The 22,548-nt window shown below is 35.3% G+C and overlaps 1 protein-coding gene and 1 long non-coding RNA gene across 4 annotated transcripts in view; one reads left to right on the forward strand and one right to left on the reverse strand.

Moving 5' to 3' along the window:
* LOC148215934 (uncharacterized) overlaps positions 1–22,548 on the forward strand; it is a 62,482-nt gene that overhangs the window by 28,957 nt on the left and 10,977 nt on the right. The gene's annotated exons all lie outside the window — the stretch shown is intronic.
* The window catches only part of NTN4 (netrin 4), a 50,648-nt gene that overhangs the window by 12,280 nt on the left and 15,820 nt on the right, over positions 1–22,548 (reverse strand). For 2 of the 3 annotated variants that reach the window (XM_007424625.4, XM_025164370.2), the window contains exons 3-8: positions 16,881–17,159; positions 10,833–10,959; positions 9,664–9,852; positions 7,384–7,597; positions 6,541–6,656; positions 3,684–3,752 (exon numbers count right to left, since the gene is read on the reverse strand). In XM_007424625.4, the coding sequence (XP_007424687.1) occupies positions 3,684–3,752; positions 6,541–6,656; positions 7,384–7,597; positions 9,664–9,852; positions 10,833–10,959; positions 16,881–17,159 (994 nt within the window). The remainder of the gene's footprint in view (positions 1–3,683; positions 3,753–6,540; positions 6,657–7,383; positions 7,598–9,663; positions 9,853–10,832; positions 10,960–16,880; positions 17,160–22,548) is intronic. The other variant, XM_088141899.1, reaches the window with a different exon arrangement.

A 22,548-nucleotide genomic window follows, 5' to 3' on the forward strand; every position in this document is an offset into this window, starting at 1 on the left:
GAGAAAATACTGTGAAACCAATCATAAAAAGTATGGTATTGCTGTTGCACTTGTACAGAAAGCTGCCTCCGTAGCTATAATTAGATGCATGTTATTTGCCCTGAAGCAATTTACAGTAAAGGTTTGAGACTGTAGACCTCATTCTTACTCATTTCTCCTCAGCCTATTTTTCAGCTTAGCCCAGACAGAAAGGAAGAAATCCATACATTGCTTCCTTAAAATAAGGCATATGTAGTTGGAGCAAATGCAATTTCCTACCTGGAGGAATAGCAAAGTCCTATCCTATCCTATCCAGGTTCTCAAAAGAGATATTGGAAATCATGGTAGAAGTCAAGTTACCTTCTTACATACCCAGTATAAAGTCATTTCTATTTATTTTTGTTAATCATGGTTGCAGCATTAAAGTATTTGAAATGAAATAATGTCTGCTAGGGAATCCTCTGCAGGAGAAAAAATGTACTTGAATCTTGTTATGGTTGCCAACTCATTCCTTGTATTATCCCTGTCCTTAACACCTGTCTGATTTTTTTTAACCATTTCATCTCCATGTCAGGAAAATCTTTGTCTGATTAACTGTTGGGTCTGATGCAACAGTTAAAAGCACTGGAACCCTGCCAAGAAAAATTTGACAGTTTTTGCCCTTGCCAGGCTATAGAACAATCAAAATCGTACATTAGTAACTTCTTAGTAGCAGAAATATAACACCTGCATACTTGTGAATCAAAAAAGTGCAATTTGTATATTAAAAAGTGTTTTATAATGTATTCCAAATTGTTTATTAGAAATGAGTACAAACAGCCTAGTGCTTAGAAACAACAGGTGAGGTAAACTTGTTATTAATTTATATTGCTTTAGACTCACATGATTAAATGTGCACCATAAAAGTTTTCCACATTTTTAAACAATTTATGTAATTGTTCAGTCATACAGTGGACATGAATTGGAAAGTTTCATTTTGCTGCATTCAGCCTGAGTGCAAAGGAACTGTTAGCTATGGGAAAGAGAAACCTGCATTTTGCAATCCAGAAGCTTCCTGCGTCTTCTGATTATAAAATAAAATTATAAGCAAAAAGAAAGCTACAAAGAGAGGATGCAAGATACTTTTGTTTTTAAAGACAAGGACCTTATCATGAAGGGGAAAGTTATAGAAGGAAGATTTCTATTAAACAGACTGTATGACAGAACAAATACTGCAAAAGGAGTGTCCCCATAACAACTGTATGGGATTGTGGCTTTATAAATTTGGCCCCAGAAGTGATGAATAAATTTAATGGCTAGTGAAGGCAATTCTTAATAAAGAGTTTGGTTATTTAATCTTATAACTCAGAATTTGAATATATTTACTGCATTAAAACAAATGCAACTACAGCCACCTATTTGCTATCACAGAAAAACAGTCCAAGAAATCTCTAGATTTAAACTACAGTGAGTTTTGTGGGGCCTTTCCTACAAAGAAGCCTGGAAGGTTTTTTCCCCCTCTGACAACTACAAATAATTTTCCAAAATATGTATTCATTTCCCATCTAAAAAAAAGTGATGTGTTACAAATGCTCAAAATGTATGTGGACAGATGAACAAAACATTTGGAAGAAAGCCCAAGACTCTGTATTGATTATCATGGAAAATGCTGATAATAATTGGGCATCCAATGCAAAGGACATGAACAGGGCTTAAAGGAACAAAGCATTAAGCATAAGAAAACAACGCTATATATCCCTAGAACAAAATGGTGTGGCAGAAAGAAAGAGTGAAACACTTTTGGAAATTATAAGAAGCATGCTTCTTGATGTTAGACTACCAAGCAAACATTGGGGGAATCAGGCATAACCGACTGACTTGCCAAACAGATTGCTCACTAAAGACAGAGAAGCAGCACCATATGAATTGTGTTGTGGATCTAAACTAAATGTTAAGCACATGAGAGTGTTTGTAGCTAAAGTGTATGCTGAAGTTCCCAAAGTAATAAAACTATATTGCATAATTAATATGACAGCATATTAACTAGCCAGTTAATGAGCTGGGCTGCAAAGGATAAAGAATCATTGATCTGCCAAAATTAAATTATATAATATGGAAAGATAAAAGCCAAATATTAATGGGTTAGATATCATAAATGAATTCAGACATCCCACCAGGAGAAGAATTAGTGCAGAACCTCAACAAACAGTTATCATGCAGCTGCTGCCATAAGAAACTCTGATCTTCAGGAAATGGATGGCCAGAGAGAAGATGCTCAAGCAGACACAATAAAAAGGTGCCACCCAAAAGATGTTTTCTTTTAGCCAGAAAGGAAGAGACACTAGAGACCTCCTTAAAGCAGGATACTAAGGGAATGCTAGATGCTGAAGCACAAAAATGAGTACAAGGCAAGAAAGAAGAGTTAGCTCAAGGGAGAAAGATCATTAGACATAAAAAGTTTTTCACCATCAAATGAGATGCAGAAGAGGATATCAAATAATATGAAGCCAGCTAGTTGCCAAAGAATACTCATCAAAATATGGATAGGATTACAATGAAACTTCCATATTACATTTACTATTGATGTATTGCATTTTTACATTATTGGCTTTATTTTTCCCTGCCCCAAGTCCATTAGCATTAGGATGGGTTGCAAATATTGTAAATAAATATGTCAATAAATAAATAAAGTGCAACACAAAGGGCCTGTTGAAATGAAGTGCTGTCTGACAGAAGAAATGGTAGCAGATGTTCTTTTTAAACCACTACCCAGAGACCAATTCCAGAACCTACATAAAGTAATAAAAGTCATGAATAGGTGCATAATACAGAAAGAGTGTTGGGAGATTCAATTCTGCATATATTGCTTCACTGAACCTTCTCAATCTGTTGGCCACCAGGAGAACAGCTGGAATTTATGTAAGTGTAGGGATTCCTTCTTTGATGACTCCTTCACATTCCCCCTTTGACATAACTTAGCATGCCTCTAACTGGTTGGACTGATTTTTTGGGATTGTTATTCCTTGTTCATGGAGCAAATACCATCCAGGCTCCATGTTGTCTAGCAAATCACATGACCTTTAATTCTTTAGCTAAAATTCAGGTAGATCAGGCATTCAGGATTTCTACCTAATTTTCTAATAAAGTTTCTCTTTCTTTACCATTTCCTAGAAATTCTGTGAATTGCTCTATTTACATTTGCTTCTCCATGCATATTCTGCTGCATAAAGCTAATCACACAGTTAAAAGATTTTTTTTCTGTTCTAAATATTGGAAGAGTGGAGCTCTAGTTTTTCCAGATTATGCTCCAGAATCAGGTTTCAGACAGGATGAGCCACCCCCAGATTAACACAAGAGAGACTGAATTATTTTCCAAGTGGATTATTTTCCAAATGGATGTGGGTAGGGCAGCCCTTGAACATCCTACCACTGTAACATTCTAATGTGGGAAGAGTTTCCAACACTGAAACTCTAGGGTCTCAGACTGCACCTTTACAGTCCTTATTTTCTGGCTATATAATAAGTTCAGTGAACTAGTACCAAGGCTTTGAAAATTCTGCATTCAGGCATGTGGCATCATCTATTCCTTATTCTTCCAATTAGAGCAGTTTTGATTAAGTTTCTATTAATTAGAAAATGATTATATATATATATATATATATATATATATATATATATGAAACATATGTGTATGTGTATATTCATTCATATGAATTTTAACTCACCATATGTATATTTCATGGCACAGAAGATCTTAAAATTTTGTAGTACTTGGTCTTTACATTCACACTTTCCTATGGAAACACCAAAACATCTGTTACTATGAATCACCATTTGATGAACTCTTCTAATTGCTATTACTTCATATTACAGTCACCAGATGAATGATACAGTTGTCCATATTCCCTTAATTGAACTTGGAAGGAATAGAATACTTAATGTGTTATAGTTCAGAAGAATATATTTCTTTCAAGAAATTGATTATTTCTGCATGAAATATTGTTTGCGGATCATGGCAATAGTAAGACACTAAAGACTGCAAGTCTGGAATTGCTCAGCATAGTTGATGAAGCTCACTGGAATTTTAAATACTACAAATGGGGAGGGTTTTGAGGAAAGTTAATTTTGGGATTAATGTTTCTGAAATCCTAGCTATGCACTGGATTACTGGAAATAATTTCACTTTCTATGTGTTTTGAGAAGTTAGATGATCCTCTGGGAGGAAAGACATCACACTTGCTTATCTGAAAGATTCCTTTTGAGGACTGTATAGTGCATACAACGTTCTGTTTGATCAGTCAAGGTCCCTAAATGCCTGGCAAGGTTTTTGGCACATATGTACATGCAACTCCACCTGCAGGGCCTCTTTCAAACTTCATGTCAATATGTGTAAAACTGGTAAACACAGTCCTGCTATATATACCATGCATTTCTCAATCAGCTGAAAGGAGTTCTGTCTTTCAGTTTCTAAATATGTCAGGAAGGTTTTGAATTGATAAATTAATACGACTTGCAATTTCCAAAGGGATCACTACTGTTCAAATGTTAAAAGAGTCAGTCATGTTAAATATATTTGATATAAGTTGGAAAGCAGTAGCTGTACATATATTAAAAAGAGAAAAAAATAAATGTTGCTATTTAAACTTATGTAAATAAATGTCTAAAAATAGACATTTTAGTCCCATTTATTCATTTCTTTTTCAATCTGAAGCAAGCATTAAGTACAAATGTTATAATGTATTTGTTAAAATGTTATATTTGAAAAAATGTTATATTTGGCATGACATCTCTTGATTTTGAAAAAATTCCCCTCCAGATTGTTAGATCTGATCATTTGGGAGTGAATCTATAGAATTTCTAAGGATATTCACAAATTTTTTATCTGCAGCTGATCAAGTGATTAACTTGTAGATGGATCACTTCTCAATCAATAGCTCATCCTAGTCCAAGCCAGCACTCTTTGGAAAAAGTTTGCAACCAGAGCAAGCAAACAGAAGGCAAATTGGAACAGGGAGTTTAGCAAGGGAGGACCGCAGGGAAGGAACACACTGTCAGCCCATCTCTAGAGACTAAGCATCAAGGTGAATTTAGCTACGGATGACAAAGCCAGGGTTCCAAGCCATATAAGAGAATAATATAGCTCAAACAGTTCCTAAAGAATACCACCATGCCAACCATAACTAATATGAAGGTAGAAAGCCAACAGGGGACTAAGGGGAGATATGGCCACATGTATAAAAGTATGCACAGCATGGAGAAACCAGGTAGAAGTTATTTTCCCTCTCTCAAAAGAGTAGGATCAGAAGCCATCCAATGAAGCTGACTGGAAAGATTTAAAACAGACAAAAGGAAGCCCTTTTCCACACAGCAACCATAAACCTGTGGAATTACCGCCAATCTGAATGGCTTTAAAAGGGGATTGGAGGAAGTCTATCAAGAGTTATTAGTCCTGAAGACTCAAAGTTACCCCAGATTTGGGGCAGCATGCCTCCAAATACCAGTTGCAGGGGAAAGACTGTGGGAGAGGGTAGGTCTCCATCTCCTGCTTGCAAGTGCCCCAGAGGCATCTGGATGACTGCTATGAGAAACAAAATGTTGAAATAAGATAGGCCTGGCCTGATCCAGCAGGGCTTTTCTTAAGTTCTTGTGCCTCTCTCCTCAGGTTTCAAGTGTTTCTTGTTTGTTTGCTTCATAAAAGAAAGTGAAAGCTTCAGAATATATCCTACCACTACCAACAATTCATGCAGACTGGGCGGGGGGGGGGGGAGTTAATTTAAAACTAAACTGCCAGACTCATTCTTCCAAAGTTTCCTCAGGAAAAGAAACTTATAATAGGCTAATTCAGACGAAATCTTCTGACATTTCCTAGACTTTCTGTGTGGTGTTCTTAGTCATTCTAACAACAATTCCTTCCATCAGCTGTGTATTAGAAAAAATGTAAAAAGAAAAGTGCTTTGGATATTCCTGCCAATCCAGCAAAACTGACTTTAACAAATCTTTTGCCAATGTGAAATCACAAGGGATAGCTTACACAATCCTTCACGTGATGGTTTTAATGAGATACTTTTTTTTTTAAACCAAGCCAAATCTTTAAAAAGAATTGATTTGGGGACAAAGGGAAAAGAAGAACACTGATACATATAAATGTCTAATTAAAATCAATAATGTAAGCCTAGCTAAACTAGTTACTTACTACTTATTTGCATAAGAACTTGGGTTTTAGCACACAGTTAAAGTTCATTGCAGAAACAATGATTACAGACAGTACATCCAGGCCAAGAAGGGAATGTGTCAAAAAGCAGTATTTGTCCACCCATGATCTAATTCTTGCTCAGTTTATTCTTAACTTTCTGGCTTTTTGAAACATAGGCCTAGAAATATGTGCAATGAAAACCATTTCACAAGAATAAAAACAGAACAATTGTTTTTAGGTGGTTCCAGATGAGATCTTGTTTCATTTACTAATCTGTAACCTTCTGATGCTTTCCCCACCACTTCTCAAAATCAACTTTTCACTATTTATTCATCAGTAAGAGTATCTTCTTAGTGAGATGGCTAGCAGGCCTGAGGACACATTCTTACCTGAATGTCGAAGGGCAGAGTATCCTTGTTCATCCTCCCATTCCCATGCTACTTCACTCTTGTTATGTGCAGAATAGAGACCAGGGATTTCATGGTACCGGTCTATGTGTGCATTGCTAAAATCAAAGAAATAATGTGAAATATTGCTTATGAAGTCAGCTCATAGTTATTATAGAAAACTGTTTTCATAAAATTTAGGGAATCAGAAGTAAATTAAAAAATAATGTTAAGTGTTCATATGTCAAACCTTTTGAATATAAGCATGAAAAGGAACATTAATTGCCCTTACAGAACAAATTTGTTTGGATAACATTTCCAGCAGTGCCAAGCAGAACCTCAAGAGGTTTATCACGACTCAACCTTCCCTAATCTGACATTCTTCATAGATATTGGTATTACAACTCCCATAGGTTTTGGCTAGCTAAGAATTATGATGTTTGTAATCCAAACACATCTGGGGAAGTACAGTATCCAGCTGGAGAAAGTGCCATGCGTCCATTGATACTACCTTTTAGGTCAGTGATTCCAAGTAAAGTTTGATACATTCAGCTTATTTTCAAATCTTAATGGTTCCAAGGTAAATAGCAGAAAGGGAAGTCATGATATTAGTTTTGTATGTGTATATCTTGCAATCAAGTAAGTACTATGCTTCTTTTATTTTCATTCATAAAATAGTAGGAATGAAATAAATATGAGTTGTTACTATAAAAACAAAGCAACATTGATATGAATGTATTTGTAAATTTCTGCTCTTTTGTGACCTCTACTTCAGACACATGATTATTACAGGTAAATTCCCTGTCCCCATTATGATTAGCCAACTTGTTCAGTTTTTCTACTCACCTGTTGATGCAGTCTCCATTGATGGAGTCACAGCTTCCTGCACAATCACATGGTCGACAGCCATAATATCCAAAACCCCAGTATCCTACCATACACCTATCACACTGAGGACCAGCCACTCCAGGTTTGCAGGGACAATCACCATTGCTGGGGTCACAGAAAGTGCTGTTGCTAAAAGGAAGCACCGCTGATCCAATGGGGTTGCAAGAGCACACTGCAATATCAGAACATGCATATGAGGGACTGCTCTTCAGATTCAATAGAAATGGCAGCTTTCTTTGTCTTGCCTGAGTTTAGAATTCTTCCTTTTGGTTTTTTTACTTCTGAATTCAAAACGGCGGAAATATTAATCTAGAATCTTCCAAATTTTCCTCTTAAACTTTCTCCTAAAAGCTATGCCTCTCCCCATCTCTTCTTTAGTATACGAGAGCTTACAACTAAATATGAAGCAAAACTGGTTAAATTAACTAAATGTGTACATTTCAGTCCCAACCATACAGAAAGAGGGGACATCAGGTTCAAGAAGACATGCATCCTGCACACATGGTATACCAGTTATAACATGGGCTTTATTCTAAGCTGAGCTCATGTAACAGAATCTAGTTTGTCCGTAACACTAGAAACAAGCACTTGAGGAAAAGGTCAGTGTGTAGATAAACATCAGCCATTACCCTGCCCATTCCTTTAATATCTCTGCTCATTACATTGGTATCTCTTTTTCTACTAAACTGGAACTCCATCCTTTAAACATGTCTTTGATTCCATCATTTCTGATTTGGCTATAACCTTACATATTATTATTTAGACCTTTTTTTGGCATCAGTCTCAAAACTCTTGAATGCTCTAAATATTTTGAAAAGAGCAAATTCATCATTTTAATTTGATGAATTGCTAACAGTTCATTTTAATGTTGTTTCTATAGTTTATGGTTTTTATATTATTTGATGTCTACCATTTTGTTAACATTTATGAAATGCAAGTATACAACAAAAACCAAATGTTACCTATTTGTATTTGTTCTATGAATTACATTTGGCAAACTTTGATAAAAAATATAAAAGAACTAAATACTACCAGAATCTGTAATCATATCTCTGTTTAACTGGGGACTGAGATAACTGAATTCAGCTGAACCAATTTCTGAGTAGACATGTACACAATTATTTTATGTTCTTGCTGTATTATATTTATTGACTTTTGGGAAAAAACATTTTGGGGAAGTGTAATCCTCACTTTTATTAAAAGTGTTCATGGCTGTTTTGCTGTGCTTTTAAGAATGAAATGTGAAAAAATGTGTTGCCCAGTTTTAATAATTTTAATTATGTTATTAAAATATCCACTAATCATTTGACCTGTACATCTTCACATGTTGATAAGATTTAAAAACTTTTCATTCTAGTTGTTTATAGCTGCTGGTTGAGTTTGATGAACTTTACCTACTGTTAATTCTGTAAATTAAAGATTAAACATGGGCTAGCATTTTTTAGTCAGTTTTAGCATTTCTCATTTAAAGCTTTGCTCATAGTTAACTAAGGGCAGAAATTCTAATGGAAACAATAGATTTATAAACATGAAGGCTGTGTAATGCTATAGGTTTGATTTGAAAAAATATTTTGGAACACATAGGAATGTGAATAAAGCATCTATCTGAAATTTATTACAGCAGCTGTGTAATTTTTCAGGATTGTGTAGCTACTTCAAGGAACCAAATAGAGCTGCTTCAGTGAGTTGCAGGCAGAAGTTGTGTTCACTGTCCTTTCTAAGCTACTCTTCTAAACTGAATCCAAAGCACTGCACAGTTCTCATAAACATCGTCCTCATCTTCATGTATATCACATTATCCCTCTAAATGGGAAGCTCTAAATTATATAAATAATTCTCACCACTCTATTTACCTGGGTTGAGGCAGATAAATTCATGGTTGAGCAGAAATGTAGTTGAGAATGGATTAAAACTCAGGTCCCTTGTTCCAACTCTATGTTGTATGGATATTGTGCGGTATTTATTTTAAAAAGCTAAAAGCTATTGGCATTAAACATCTTGGAAAATAAGTATATTTTGAGTTCCATCCTAAACTGTAGCAAGAAATGGACTGTTTCCTCTGATTCCTCTGTAGTACCTGATAGTTGTAAACTTTTTTTTTTAAACCACCAAAAGTATAATGTAATACAATTCTCTGATATGCATGCATAAAAGAAACCTAAATACAAGATAAAACCATGACATATTAATTAAAAATTCCCCAAATGTTGGAAGCTTGCAAAATTAGTATTGGCTTACATTTGCAGGTGTCTGGAGCAGAAAAAGGCTTTCTAAGATCTCGATAATAACCTGGCTTGCAACGTTCACAGTGCTGCCCTTCAGTGTTGTGTTGACAGTTGTCACAAATGCCCCCACTTTGATTCCCTGATGCCAGCCATGTGTCCATATCAAAGTGACAAGTGTCAGAATGTCTGTTGCATTTACAAGCTGAAACATACCCAAGATTGAGGAGGGTGGAAGAGAAAGAAAATAAGGATTTTGCTGCTTTTAAAGAAAAATGAGTATACAACATGGTATATGTCAATATTAAAAGCAAATAGTATTAGAATATATGTATTTGTAAAATGGGCAGATTATAATACTGTCTAGTTTTTCCAGTATATCTAGCTTGTCAAATATGAAACTGCTAAAATTACAATTTTATTTGTATGGATGGTTGGATGAATAGACAGATATCATTTTTATTTAAATATTTCCAACAAAATATTCTGAAAGCAAGAAAAAACAGTAAAAGATTTCAATATCAGTTCAAAATGTTAAATTTAAACAAATTTCAAGGATCAGTTTTCTTGGCATATATTTAGAATCACTGTAATTAATGTTTATTTCTGTGTATATGTATTTTAAATGAAGACTGGAAATCTTCCAGTTTTCAGAAGTTTATTTTTCAGAACATTTTATTTAGATGCTGTGGGAAAATATAAATAACAGTTTCTTGACTTTTCAATAGACCAAACAATATAACTTTCTTCAATCTGGTGCTCTCCATGTGTACTAAATAATTTGTTGAGGACTGGAATATTCTTTAAAGCAGTGGGCTTTTCCTTGCTGAGGATTTTCAAATGGGATCCCTTCACTGAGCAATGGGCGGAACTAGATAAGGTCCTTTCCAAATAATATTTTCTATAGCACTATGATTCTAATTCTTAGCTAACATGATCCATTTGAGATTAGGAAAGTTGAAATCCAAGATATTTCAAGGGCGCCAGGTTAAGGAAACTTAAAATAGTACCTTCTCAGTAAATGTCTCTTCTTATCTTTGTAAACTAAGACATTATTTAAAAGGATGCAGATGGTAGTTTTAGTTTTGCCTTGCTAAATTATTTTATACTGTCATTTGCAGAAGGGAACTCTGTTTATACACAACAGCCTATAAGTGCCTCCATGAAGTTTGGTCTTGTACTTACATTTGCATCTATTTGGAGCTCCTGTTTGGCCATTTGCAGCATGCCAGGGCTGGTCATTGAAAAGAGGAGCACAATACTGACAATGAGTTCCTGCAGTATTATGTTTGCAAATGCACCTCCCATGGACCTAACAATGGAAAACAATCATAACCACTATGTCTGCAACAGCAGGTGTAGAAATTTAAACATTCAGATACATCCATTACAGAATTTCACAGTGTATGTGCTACTCTAAGGCAACAGAATAGCCCTTTGTAACTAAATAATTCCTTTTTGAAAATTGATGACTGAGAGCTTATCCAGATGATAATCAATGCACTCCCCTACCATGAATTTCACTGCATGTAACTCCCTCTAGTTTTAAGAGGATTTAATAATCTTAATGGTGTTTCCTGTACAACCAGTGGGCTGTATGTTTTTTCATAGGATTAAGCAGATGCATAGACTGTGGGAAACTAAGGGTAGGAAGACGCTGCTACAGCTCACACAGTAGGTAAATTGTAAAGCATGGGAAAACAACATGAATAATTGGAGAAGGAAGACAGGGTTGCAGTGATACTGACCATTATTCATATCCCAATCATTCATTAAATGCTTGGCAATCTTTTCAACATATTAGCCATAATGTTAAAGAAAATGCTGCCTAAAATGAAATGCATCTTTCTAATACAAAGTACCATTTAAGCATCACAAACACCCTGTAGAGAAGAAGCGAAATGCTGCATTTGTTTAATACTGTAATCTTGGAATGACTGGTTTCTATTTTTGAATCCTATTGAAAAGTAAGATATACATATGTTATACAAGCTAATGCATCTAAAATGATACCCATTATAGTTGCCTTCTATTAAAATACTTGCTTGTTCCTTTCTAAATTATTTTTCTCAGTAGAGAACTTTGTGGCTTTAGTTTTATTTTGGTTCCAAAGTAGTAAACAAGAATGGCCATCTGCTTTACACACTTTGCTCTGTGTATCATGTGTGTTGTAGAGTCAAGCTAGAAAAGGAAAATGCAATCTATGGAGGATGAAGCTAGGGAAAGTATTGCAGTCAAAAATATTTTCATCAGAAAATACGTATTGTTCAAGATTATTCCACATCCTTCAAGATATCCTTGATTGTGGTGGGCAAGAATTCATTAGAAGGACATCTATGAAGACCATGTTATAAAATAGTCTTATCATGCTATAATGCAACATTATTCTAATTTTCTTGAATACTATGTCAAGGGTACATAACAGCAAGTGGACTTAATACTCCAGTGCTATTATGCCCACATGTCAACTATATGGCTTAGGACAGTGTTCCTCAACCTTGGCAACTTTAAGATGTATGGACTTCAACTCCCAGAATTCCCCAGCCTGCCATGCTGGCTGGGGAATTCTGGGAATTGAAGTCCACACACCTTAAAGTTGTCAAGATTGAGGAACACTGGCTTAGGAGACTTAAACAGGAGATTTGTCTATTCAGTTGAATTTGATTCATCATTCACATGGAGTAATTCCATATTTTCACTGATGATGTGATATACACATTGGAGCCAGTGTCCTATACAGATTAATGGAAGTAGAATGCATGGGAGGCATTCAAAGCAGTAGGTTCTGTTTCCAGCTTCAAAAAACAGAGTGTTTGTTTGCAGAGACTTGAAGCTCCTAATTCTTACAGTATGTACATATATTTTGCATGCTTGCCAGCTAAGATCTGTAGTTTTGGAATGTAAACATTTCCTTTGGTAAAAATGAAAAATCACATCTACAGCATTTATACTTAGTGATATGGAGAAGCCAGTATCCCATGTAGTACATCATAGGTGATACCATATTCATGAAGGCATGCCAGCAACAAGTACTGAGAGCTGAATCCCAACATTTCTGGAAGATACCAGGTGAACACTGATCGAAATATTGCCATTTGAAATTTTATAAGGCATTGCTAAACAGACACATTTCCCAGGCTGTTTCATTATTTTGTGAATCAACACAAGCAAGTTCATTTAACCAGAATACTTTTTCACACACATTATTTTTCATTCTGTCACTAGGCCTTTCCCTTTTACCTCACTTACAGACTGCTTTTCTTCTTAGCTTGACAGCTCTCTCGTAATGTCATTTATTATGCTATACAAGGCAAACACTGTTACAAAAGTTGACCCATGTAAGATAAACGAGTGACTGATTTTCACACATGAAGACAGTTGCTAGGGCATGTTTCCTTCCATTGCCTTTTTGTTCTTGAATTAATATATTCAATTAGTTCTTTTCAAATTGCCTGTTGTTGTTTTTTAAGAAAATCCTTCATGACTTATGTTCCTGCATATACTGTACCAAGAAAGGAGTGACTAATCAGCTGTAGACTAAGTTGCCTTCTCTACACCCCTTTTGATTATTCTTAATTGTACTGGAAGATATCTTGGATTTTAACTTACAATTGCAGGGAGGTTTGTTTTTAATAGATGTCATAGGAATGCATGCTGAAAAAGTAAAAGCCTTCTGAAACAATATCAAAAGAATAACAGACAACCATCCTTAGGAAATGGTTTTGAACTATCAATCTTCCACTACACTCTTTTCAAGAGAATGAAAGGCAAAATGCCACAGCAATAAATATCTTCTATCAGGAGACTACACAAAATAAAGCTTTTTGTATTGTATGACCTGTTTTGCAGCCACTTTGAATCTAGTTTGATTAGCTACATTTTTTATTTGGGTAAAAATAAAAATATAAAAATATAATTATCACATATAATTACAATGATCAGTGAGAATGCTTAAATGGAAATGTAATTCCAGAATAAAAAAAGCTTTTTCTTCCAGTTTTTTTAGCAGCTTTTCTTTTGTTGTTATTGTTCAATCTATCTGTAAAGCTTTTACATCACACTGTTTATCTGTCAACCACATATTGTACTGTACTTCTAAATGAAAGTTCTTTTGATGACTACTGATATAATCGTACCAAATCTAGATAACACATGCTACAATTAAATAACAACAAAAAGGCATCATTCAACAAGGTGTGGAACAAACAGGCAATTCTAAAATTAAAGTCATAATATCAAAGATCCACCTTGAGTTCTGTGAAGTAAACAAAGATCCACCTTGAGTTCTGTGAAGTAAACTTAAACACTATATAAATGATTGTATGTATAAATAAAGGCCTACATGCCACTCAGAGTGAGATGCAGTTAGAGAACCATATAAACTTAATAAATAAATAAATAAATAAAATTAAATTAAATAAAGAATAAAGAATCCATTAACAGTAATATTTAAATGTCAACATATTACATGCCTGATTAACAATGAGATGTTACAGTATTGTGCGAGCTGTGGACAACGTATTTGACTACATCCCCTGATTGACATAAATGTGGTATTTAAAAAACCTTTAAAATATTTAAAATAAGTTGTCTGAAAGATTATTAAGAAGCTAATTTCATAGCTCTGTGGTCAGGTCCTAAAAAGCCCTTCTAAAAGGCTCAGAATCAGCTGAGTCTTGCAAGGAATGTAAAAAAAATAACAAAAAAGGGTTGTTGGATATATATGGAAACAGAATAAAGTCAAGGAAATTGTCAGACTGCTGGTTGGAAAAAATGGAAAGTTGGTGGTGAACAAAAGGGGCAAGACTGAATTGCTTAATTCCTTCTTTGCATTTCTCTTTAAGCAAAAGAAAAAAAGTAGTCCAACCTATCAGAAAGTGCACCATGGGGGTAGAAGAGAAATGCAGGTTAAAACAGGCAAGGAAGTGATGAGAGAACATCTAGGTGCTTTTAATGAAATTGCTGGGGCTGGAAGGATTAAATCCCAGGATATTAAAGGAATGGCAGATGTGTTCTCAGAACCACTAACTCTAATTTTTGGAGTACAGAGGAAGTGGCAGAAGACTGCAGAAAAACTAACATGGTTCCTATCTTTTTAAAAAGGAAAAAAGTAAACCCAGGAAACTACAGACCAATCAGCTTGACCTCAGTACCTGGAAAAATCCTAAAAAAGATCATCAAGCAGTGAGTTTGCAAATACTTAGAAGAGACAAGGCAATTACTTGAAGTCCACAAGGGTTTGAGGCAGATTAAACTGGTTTTTTTGACAAATTGACTAGTTTAGTAGATCAAAGGAATGCTGTGGAAGCAGTGTACCAAAACTTCAATAAAGCATTTGATAAAGTTGACCATAGCCTCCCTCCTTGATAAACAGAACAATGTGGGATGGATGATCCCACTACCAGGTGGATTTGCAGTGTTTGAACAACCATATCCAGTGTGTGGTCCTAAATAAATCTATGTTTACATGAAGAGAGATAAGCAGTGGGATACCTCAGGGTTCTGTCCTGGGCCTGGTGCTCTTCATCATTTTTATAACTGACTATATCTCTAGTAACGGTGAAGATATATGTTAATTCATCAACAGAAGGATATCTCAAGACTGTCCAGCCCTTCAAATAGTGCCTATCTAAATGTAGCTCAGATTAATATGAAGTAGGGAGAAGAAGAAGGGGCAGCAGTTGAAAAACGTGGTATACTAGAAAATGGTCTAAAAGCTTACAGTCCAGTATAGCAAAAAAGAAAAAAGAAAAGAAAAAATCTTCCAGACCTTTTATGATAACCATATCCTGTACACTACCCTTCAGACGCATAGATAAAGAGAAAAGAATGAACATCATTAATAACCTAAGCAACTGGGGCGGGGGGGAAACTTCTGGGAAAAAGAAGATCACAGGTGTGCTAAAACCTCCAGAAATAAGGAATGGCATAACTAGTTCCAGCAAAGCATTCAATCAGGAGAAGAATTCTATCTGAAACAAGGAATGAGTTCCAGGGGACTGCTAAATGCAAGCAGCCCATATAGATTTTCAAACGCTTTTGATGCCACTTTGAAAGATTTGGAATTGAGCTTCTGCTGGACAGATTTAGGAATAGCCCACTACATATTCCCATTAACAATACTAGCAAGATCTCTACATCTTCCCTTATCATGAGGCACCTGATAACATAAGCTAGCAGAAGTAAAAGCTGCCATTATAGCTGGCTCATCTATGGAGAGCCAAGTCTCTGTAATTAGTGTCTATTACAGAGATGAATTAACAAACCAATCTTATTTCAAAGTGATCTCAGGTTCCATAACAGCCATAGTATTTGTCACTAAAGTTATGTAAATATTTAAATTTTCCAGACAAACCCTTGAGGTTTTTCAGAGAAGTGAGGAATAATTTGTGTGATTCATGTTGGGATAGGTATTTCTATTGTACTGGAGCAAACTGGAATTATAAAATATCCTAGATCTCTCCTCACTCTAGTATAACAATGTGCTCATATTGTTAAAACAGCAATTGGGAATAATATAAAATCTATGATTCCAATTTGCTGTAAATTCAACAAAAGCACTTTTTTGTCTGATATTTTTCTGCTCCAATTTATCATCCCTAGCAAAGACACCCAGTCCCTTCTGGAATGGTATTTAATAGATACGTGACATAGAATCACGTGTACATATGTAAAATAGAATCAGGATCTAAGGCTGAATGCAAGTGCTAGTGTTTACTGTACACATTCTGAAATCGTAAGTATCCTTCATTCCCAAGCAATACATGACTCTTGGACAGCAGAAGTTACAAAGAAAAGCAAGGAATTATGAAAAACTAAAAGTCTTACTCACACTGGATCCTACAGTTCCTAAGCATTTGTGACATGGGTACTTATCACTACAAATAAAGTCAACAAAACCACTAGCTTGTTCTGATGTTTGTATTATAGATCCTAATAGCTGAAGGAGTCTGCCAAAGTACTGGCTGTTAATATCATACTTATAGTCTGTTTTGACATTATCGTTATAACAGACTAATTTTGAAGTGGCCCAATTTGCTATAGGCTCCTTCTAATAAGGAATCACTTACTTATCTTCATCCTTATTCTAGGAAATCCAATATTTCAGAGGACTGATCTGGAAACTATTTTGTATCTTTACAGAACTAACATTCCAACAAAGTGGTACCTAGTTCAGCACAGGATTTTGAAAGAACGATCTGTCCTTCCGAGATTTGGACAACACAAACTTACCACATGGAAGACTCCTGCTGCTTTAACAGGCCTAAAATCTTTAACAGGCACACAGCGATCTGCATGGCCATTGCAAAAGCAGCTCCCCTTCACAATAAAATCATAGATTGCGTAGTAAGTTAGCTGCGGTGGGTTTGCATTCAGATCATTGCTGTGACATGGGCAGGATTGTCGCTTCAGCAGCTGCACTCGGAGATTGGTGATTTTCAACTGTGCCTGAATTTTAGGACTGTAAGGGTCATCAGCAGAGTTTGGAGGTGACAGAGCTCGATATATAACCTGAAAATAATAAATAAGACATAATCAGTGATATAAAACAAGTATGCCAACTACAGTTTAAGAAAGCTTGCAAGGAGAGCAGTTAGCACTATCAAACACAATTAGAGCAAGGTGTATATAGTTTTTTGCAGATGTTATTTATTGAAAGCCTGTGACCTCTGGATTTTATTTACAAAGATTTTAGAATTTAGATTTTAAGATTGCCATCGCGCAAGGATTTTTAGTGTTGGGAAAATGCCTATGAATGAACCAGTAATAAGGCTCCGACCTCTTGTCCTGTCGAGGAGTATTTCACCATCAAACAAGATTTCATTTGTTTATGAAATAGAATTGATAGCTTGCCTTTTATTATTTTATTTAATAATAAAGGAATCACACATCTGTATCTATGTTAATCATGAAACAAACAAGCTGCAGGTCCAGGGGAGAAAATAAATCATCTAAATTTCTGCTGAGTAATGCTGCTGTAGATTAGTTTCAATGTGCACTACAAATGTGAAATCTAAGCTGTTCAACTGTGACAACTCTTTTGCCATCACAGTCCCTGTACCTGAAGCAAGGATATAACCAAATATGTTCCAATGATGTGTCAACATCATTTCAGTGTTTATGTATTCTGTATTAAATTGCAGCGGAAGACGCATGTTATACATCCTGTCCATTAAAGACTGTCACCTAGTGGGACCCAGGAAGACTTTTCTGCTGCACCACCTGTCCTGTGGAACTTCATCCTCCCTCTCACCCCAAAAGATCAGATTGGCCCTGACCCCGTTGGCCTTTCACAAGGCCCGGAAGATGTGACTGTGTTCCCAAGCATGGGGGTTAGAGGGTCAATTGGAGCCTGTGAAATAGTTGTATTGAAATGATTTTATTGATGGTTAGTTCTGTTTGTTTTTTCAATTACAGCTGCTGATTGATATTTTGAATTTTTTGGTGTTTTCTGCTGTTTTTTAATTGTTGTTAACCACCTAGAGTCACTTGTTTGAGACAGGTAGCCATATAAATTGAATAAACCAAACCAAATAAATAAATTATGCAACCAAACTTACTTTAAAACCTCAAAAGGTTTTAGTCAGGCCATTGCGTTTTTCTGAATGCGGTTGCAACTTCTGTCACAGTTCTCCAGGATTTTTCACAAGTAATAAATAGAATTGAGCCAGACTACTGGCTCTTTCCTTCAGTTCCACAGGATGCAATTTATTTGGTCCTGAAGATTGCTCATTCAAACTAAAGAGATATTCTTTGACTGTGCTTCTATCATATTAAGGTTCAATCCTGCCTCTTCCTCCTGTCCTTTACAATTTCCCGGTGGAAAGCAAATTTTATTAAGAAGGACTGAACCAAAATAGGAGGTAATTCTTTTATTTGTTACCCATTAGCATTTTTTTTTTCACTGAGCAACTATACTGATTATTTTCTTCACTTTCGATTTTGGAGAGATCTTAAAAAACATAACACAAAACTCCTTTTTATAATTTTTAGCAACCTTCACTAACTTCTGCTCATTCTGAACTTTTACTTTTCTGAGACCACCCCTACAGTTCTGGCTTACCTACCTGTACTCTTCCTATGTGATCTGGCACTCTTTCCTTTTCCTGTATGTCTTTTTTTCAAATCTTTACTAAGCTCTTTGTAAGCCACATTGGCCCAGACTACTTGTGCAGCAACACTGGCATTTTCTTGTTCATGTATTTGAAAATGTGTATTTTTCCTTTATAAATCTTACTTTTGTTAACTGTCCTTTGCTATTTCCTAGATTATTTATAGGCACCAAAGACTTGAGCTGATTGCTAGATCATATTCTCCCTCCTATCATGCAAAATAAAAACAGATTGTGAGTTGAAAAGCTACATTTCAGATTTAGGTGGGTTTTTTTTTTTTTAGGAATTCAGTAGAAGTGGATGGTACTAAATAAATACAGAAGTACAATATCAGTCAGAGGTAAGATCTAGGATATAATTTGATTGGCATAATCAATCAGTATTGTAAGTCACCCAAAACAGTTGTGGAAGAGGTAATCACAAGGGTTGTATGGAAAAGATCTTCTAATTTAGATAATATGGCTCCAGGAAAGTTTGGCAAAATAAATATATAAGTAGACATACATACATACATACATCAGCACATCTTATTTTCAAAACTGTACACAAAGTTTATTTTCATTATGCATGCCCAATATATTTTTGGTGGAGCAAGTGGAGGAACCCTCTTGTGTTATTTAAACCCTCTTTTTAAAATAATAAAAGTGACATCTCTACAAAGCTGATGCAATCCTAGCCCAAAGCCTTTCTTTTATTAATTGTGATGGAATGGTTTAGTTGGGTTTCTGATTCCACCACCATACTGAATTGTCAGATTGTTTTTGTCTTCTAACTGCTGTAGAGATACAGTGTCGATTCCAAGATTGTCATGTCCAATCAGTTTTTCATCTAGTTGGATTCTCTTCTGACCAAGAATTGGCTTCCTTTTTGAACTAACAGGCTTCCCTTAGAGACTGGGGCCACTTAGGTTGGGGACGACTTGTAAGAGAAAAGAAAAGGATTTAGATCATTTACATTTCTGAGCTGAATGAATGCAGTGTGCTTTTGTCCATTCTGTCAGCATGCCAAATTTGGCAGCAGCCAATAGTGACAATAGTGACAATAGTGTTTGTACACAACTGGATATTTAAATGCCAGCAAACATGACTTTAGAACATATCTAAGGGTTTTATCATGTAAAATAATAATAAAAATAGTCTGCTGGATACATATTAGACTGGCACTTTGTGCATCAAATATTTCCTTTTGAGTGTACTGAAATTAGATACAATGTCTGTTGTAAAGATTAATAATGCTGCCATCTTTCTTCAAATAATAATTAAAATGGGAGAAGAGAACAAGTTAAGAGTGGGAAAGGCACTGAGAAAACAATACTCATGGGTTGTGTTGGACATGAGTAAAAGTGTTGAGTCTTTGGCTGGGGACTGAATAAACAGTAACACATTTCAAAACCTATTTGCTCCTCTAATACATACACGTTTTTATACTTAACCAGTAAAAGGTTGAATTACAGGTGTGAAAAATCCCAGCTCCAGAACTTGTGTACATCTGTGAGGATCTTATGTTCTTTCACATTTCAGTGCCAGACAGTTCCAACTAAAATGACTTTTTAGCAGCTATGGGAACATAAGATGCCTTAAGATATGGAAGAAATTAGTCTGGATCACAATAGTTTTAGACAATTTCCTTTTTGCTGAATATGGAAAATTCAGATTGATAATTTTTCAAGAAAAAGAGCACTCACATTTCCTTTTATTAAAAACAAATATGCATTGTATATTTCTTTGTTCTTTCTGGTTAGTTGATTTTTAAAAATCAAATGTTAAGGGGAAAAGAATGTTCATGCATAAAATAAGTCATATTGGTCATAGCTTTATTAATCTCTATTATCTGCAGTTTATAAATGTATGGGTAGGCAATCACAGTTTATAGTTAAGGGCAGAAGAGCACTGGTTCATTATTTTGTGAGTTCATTTTAGTAATGAAAATAATTTGTAACATTTGGCAGAATTCTGTGCAGACATTTCTAAGATTGCCACCCTAAACAAACTCTAGGAAAACATATAAAAGCACACAATTAAGATTACTAGAAGTAAGGAATCAAGTCTGGTGTCAAAAAGGAGTGGAATACTTTGGCATTCCTGCTAGGGAAAGATACATAATTCTTACTGCACAGCTTCCTACCTTCCAGTGCCACAACAAAATTGCAGTAATTCAAGATTAAGCGACCTGCCTAATCTACTACCATCACCGCCTGCCTCTTTTCCACAAGCTTGCCTGGAGCTACAAAGTAGAAGGATTTCTGACTGAGTGTTAAAGTCCAGTATTGCTCCTTTTTATCACCACTACTTGAGTGTTTTGCTAAGCAACAGTCTATCGTTCTCTGCTTTCAGACATGGCATTGCTGTTATTTTGGGCTATGAAAATAACAGCGTTCTGAGGGTGTGTCAGTCCACTGCCAATACCTCCTAATTCGTGAGATGCAGGCAACAGAACAATTCCTTACAAATTAGTATCAGGATAATAGCTAACATAGAATAGCATGAGCATTATTGTGGTAAACCTGGGCTTTGGAAGTGCTTGTGGCATAACAGCCAAAATATGTCAGAACTGACCAATATTATCTTTATTGCTAGCAGGAAATGTTGAATAAGGCACAGATGTAGCTAAATCCGGTAACCCACTCTATACCACCTCTATCTGATTAAAAAGCATTATAAGGAAGCCCCAGTTGACAATAGCCACGTTGGGCAGAGGAGGTCAATATCTATGGGCCCATCTGGAGATGGTGGTGGCATACGGAAGACTATAACTAGGAATTTAAGAAAAGTAAATGGCAAAGGGCATGAATTAAGAAATGAATACATAAAATGGTAAAATGTGCATAACAAGTTGTTTATTTGTAAACTCATTTCTAAGTCCTCTTACAATTTAAACTTTCAAACTGTATAAGCTATATAACATCAAACAAAATTAAGAGCCACCAATCTTTGAAACAGAGTTTGGTTAATATATTTAAAATAATGTTAAAGGTAAGTGAGCAGTTCTTTTTAACAGCCTGACAAAAACTTAAATATATATTAATATTAAATATTATTAACTATTTGCTAGGTATTATTTCTGTTCTGTATATACGCAATGAATAAAGTTTACTTTCTAATCTCATTTAGAACTTTAAGCAATTTAGCAGAAATTGACAAAAATTATCAGTGCTCTCATCTTAAGGACCACCTACTTGTTTCACCTCATGCTTTTTTTTAAACACATGCAGTTCTTCCCAATAAATGCCCTATTTTCCCATAGAACATACATTTAAAGGCAATGTGCTTTAATGTTTATTATTCTTACATGAAAATCACAAATGGGAGATTGTTTTGGGCCAACTAAGCTCTATTTATAGATGATATAAAAGGTCAAAGCAATCACTGCTTGGCAGAGGAGGGGTGGTTATAGAAATCTGCAGCTTGCATTTGGATTTAGTTATAGGAACTGTTTTTGGGGAAGGAGAGAAACTTGTGCACCACAGAGAAAATTTCCATAAATAAATGTGTAGAAGCGGCTATTGCTTTTAATTTTCATTTTAAAAAAGTAACAATAATATATATATGTAATAGAAACAAGCCAGGTAAAATGTTTAAAATTAAATACAAAATGTGGCTTTCCAATAGGAAAATGTAGTTGTGGGCAGTGTCCAAGTCACATAGCCCTACTTCAAAGAAGATTCTGTCATATGCAACAGATCAGGAATCATGTTCTTCTGTTCATGCGTTCTTAGCCCATTAATTGGACATTTCCCAAATTTCTTTCAGTACTTCTGAGCTGAGTAGCCCCATGGCTGAAAAATGGAT

Source organism: Python bivittatus, unplaced genomic scaffold (assembly GCF_059951505.1).
Source record: "Python bivittatus isolate LINGU-HERP-01145 unplaced genomic scaffold, Pbiv_v1 ctg000330_np1212, whole genome shotgun sequence".
NCBI lineage: Eukaryota > Metazoa > Chordata > Lepidosauria > Squamata > Pythonidae > Python > Python bivittatus.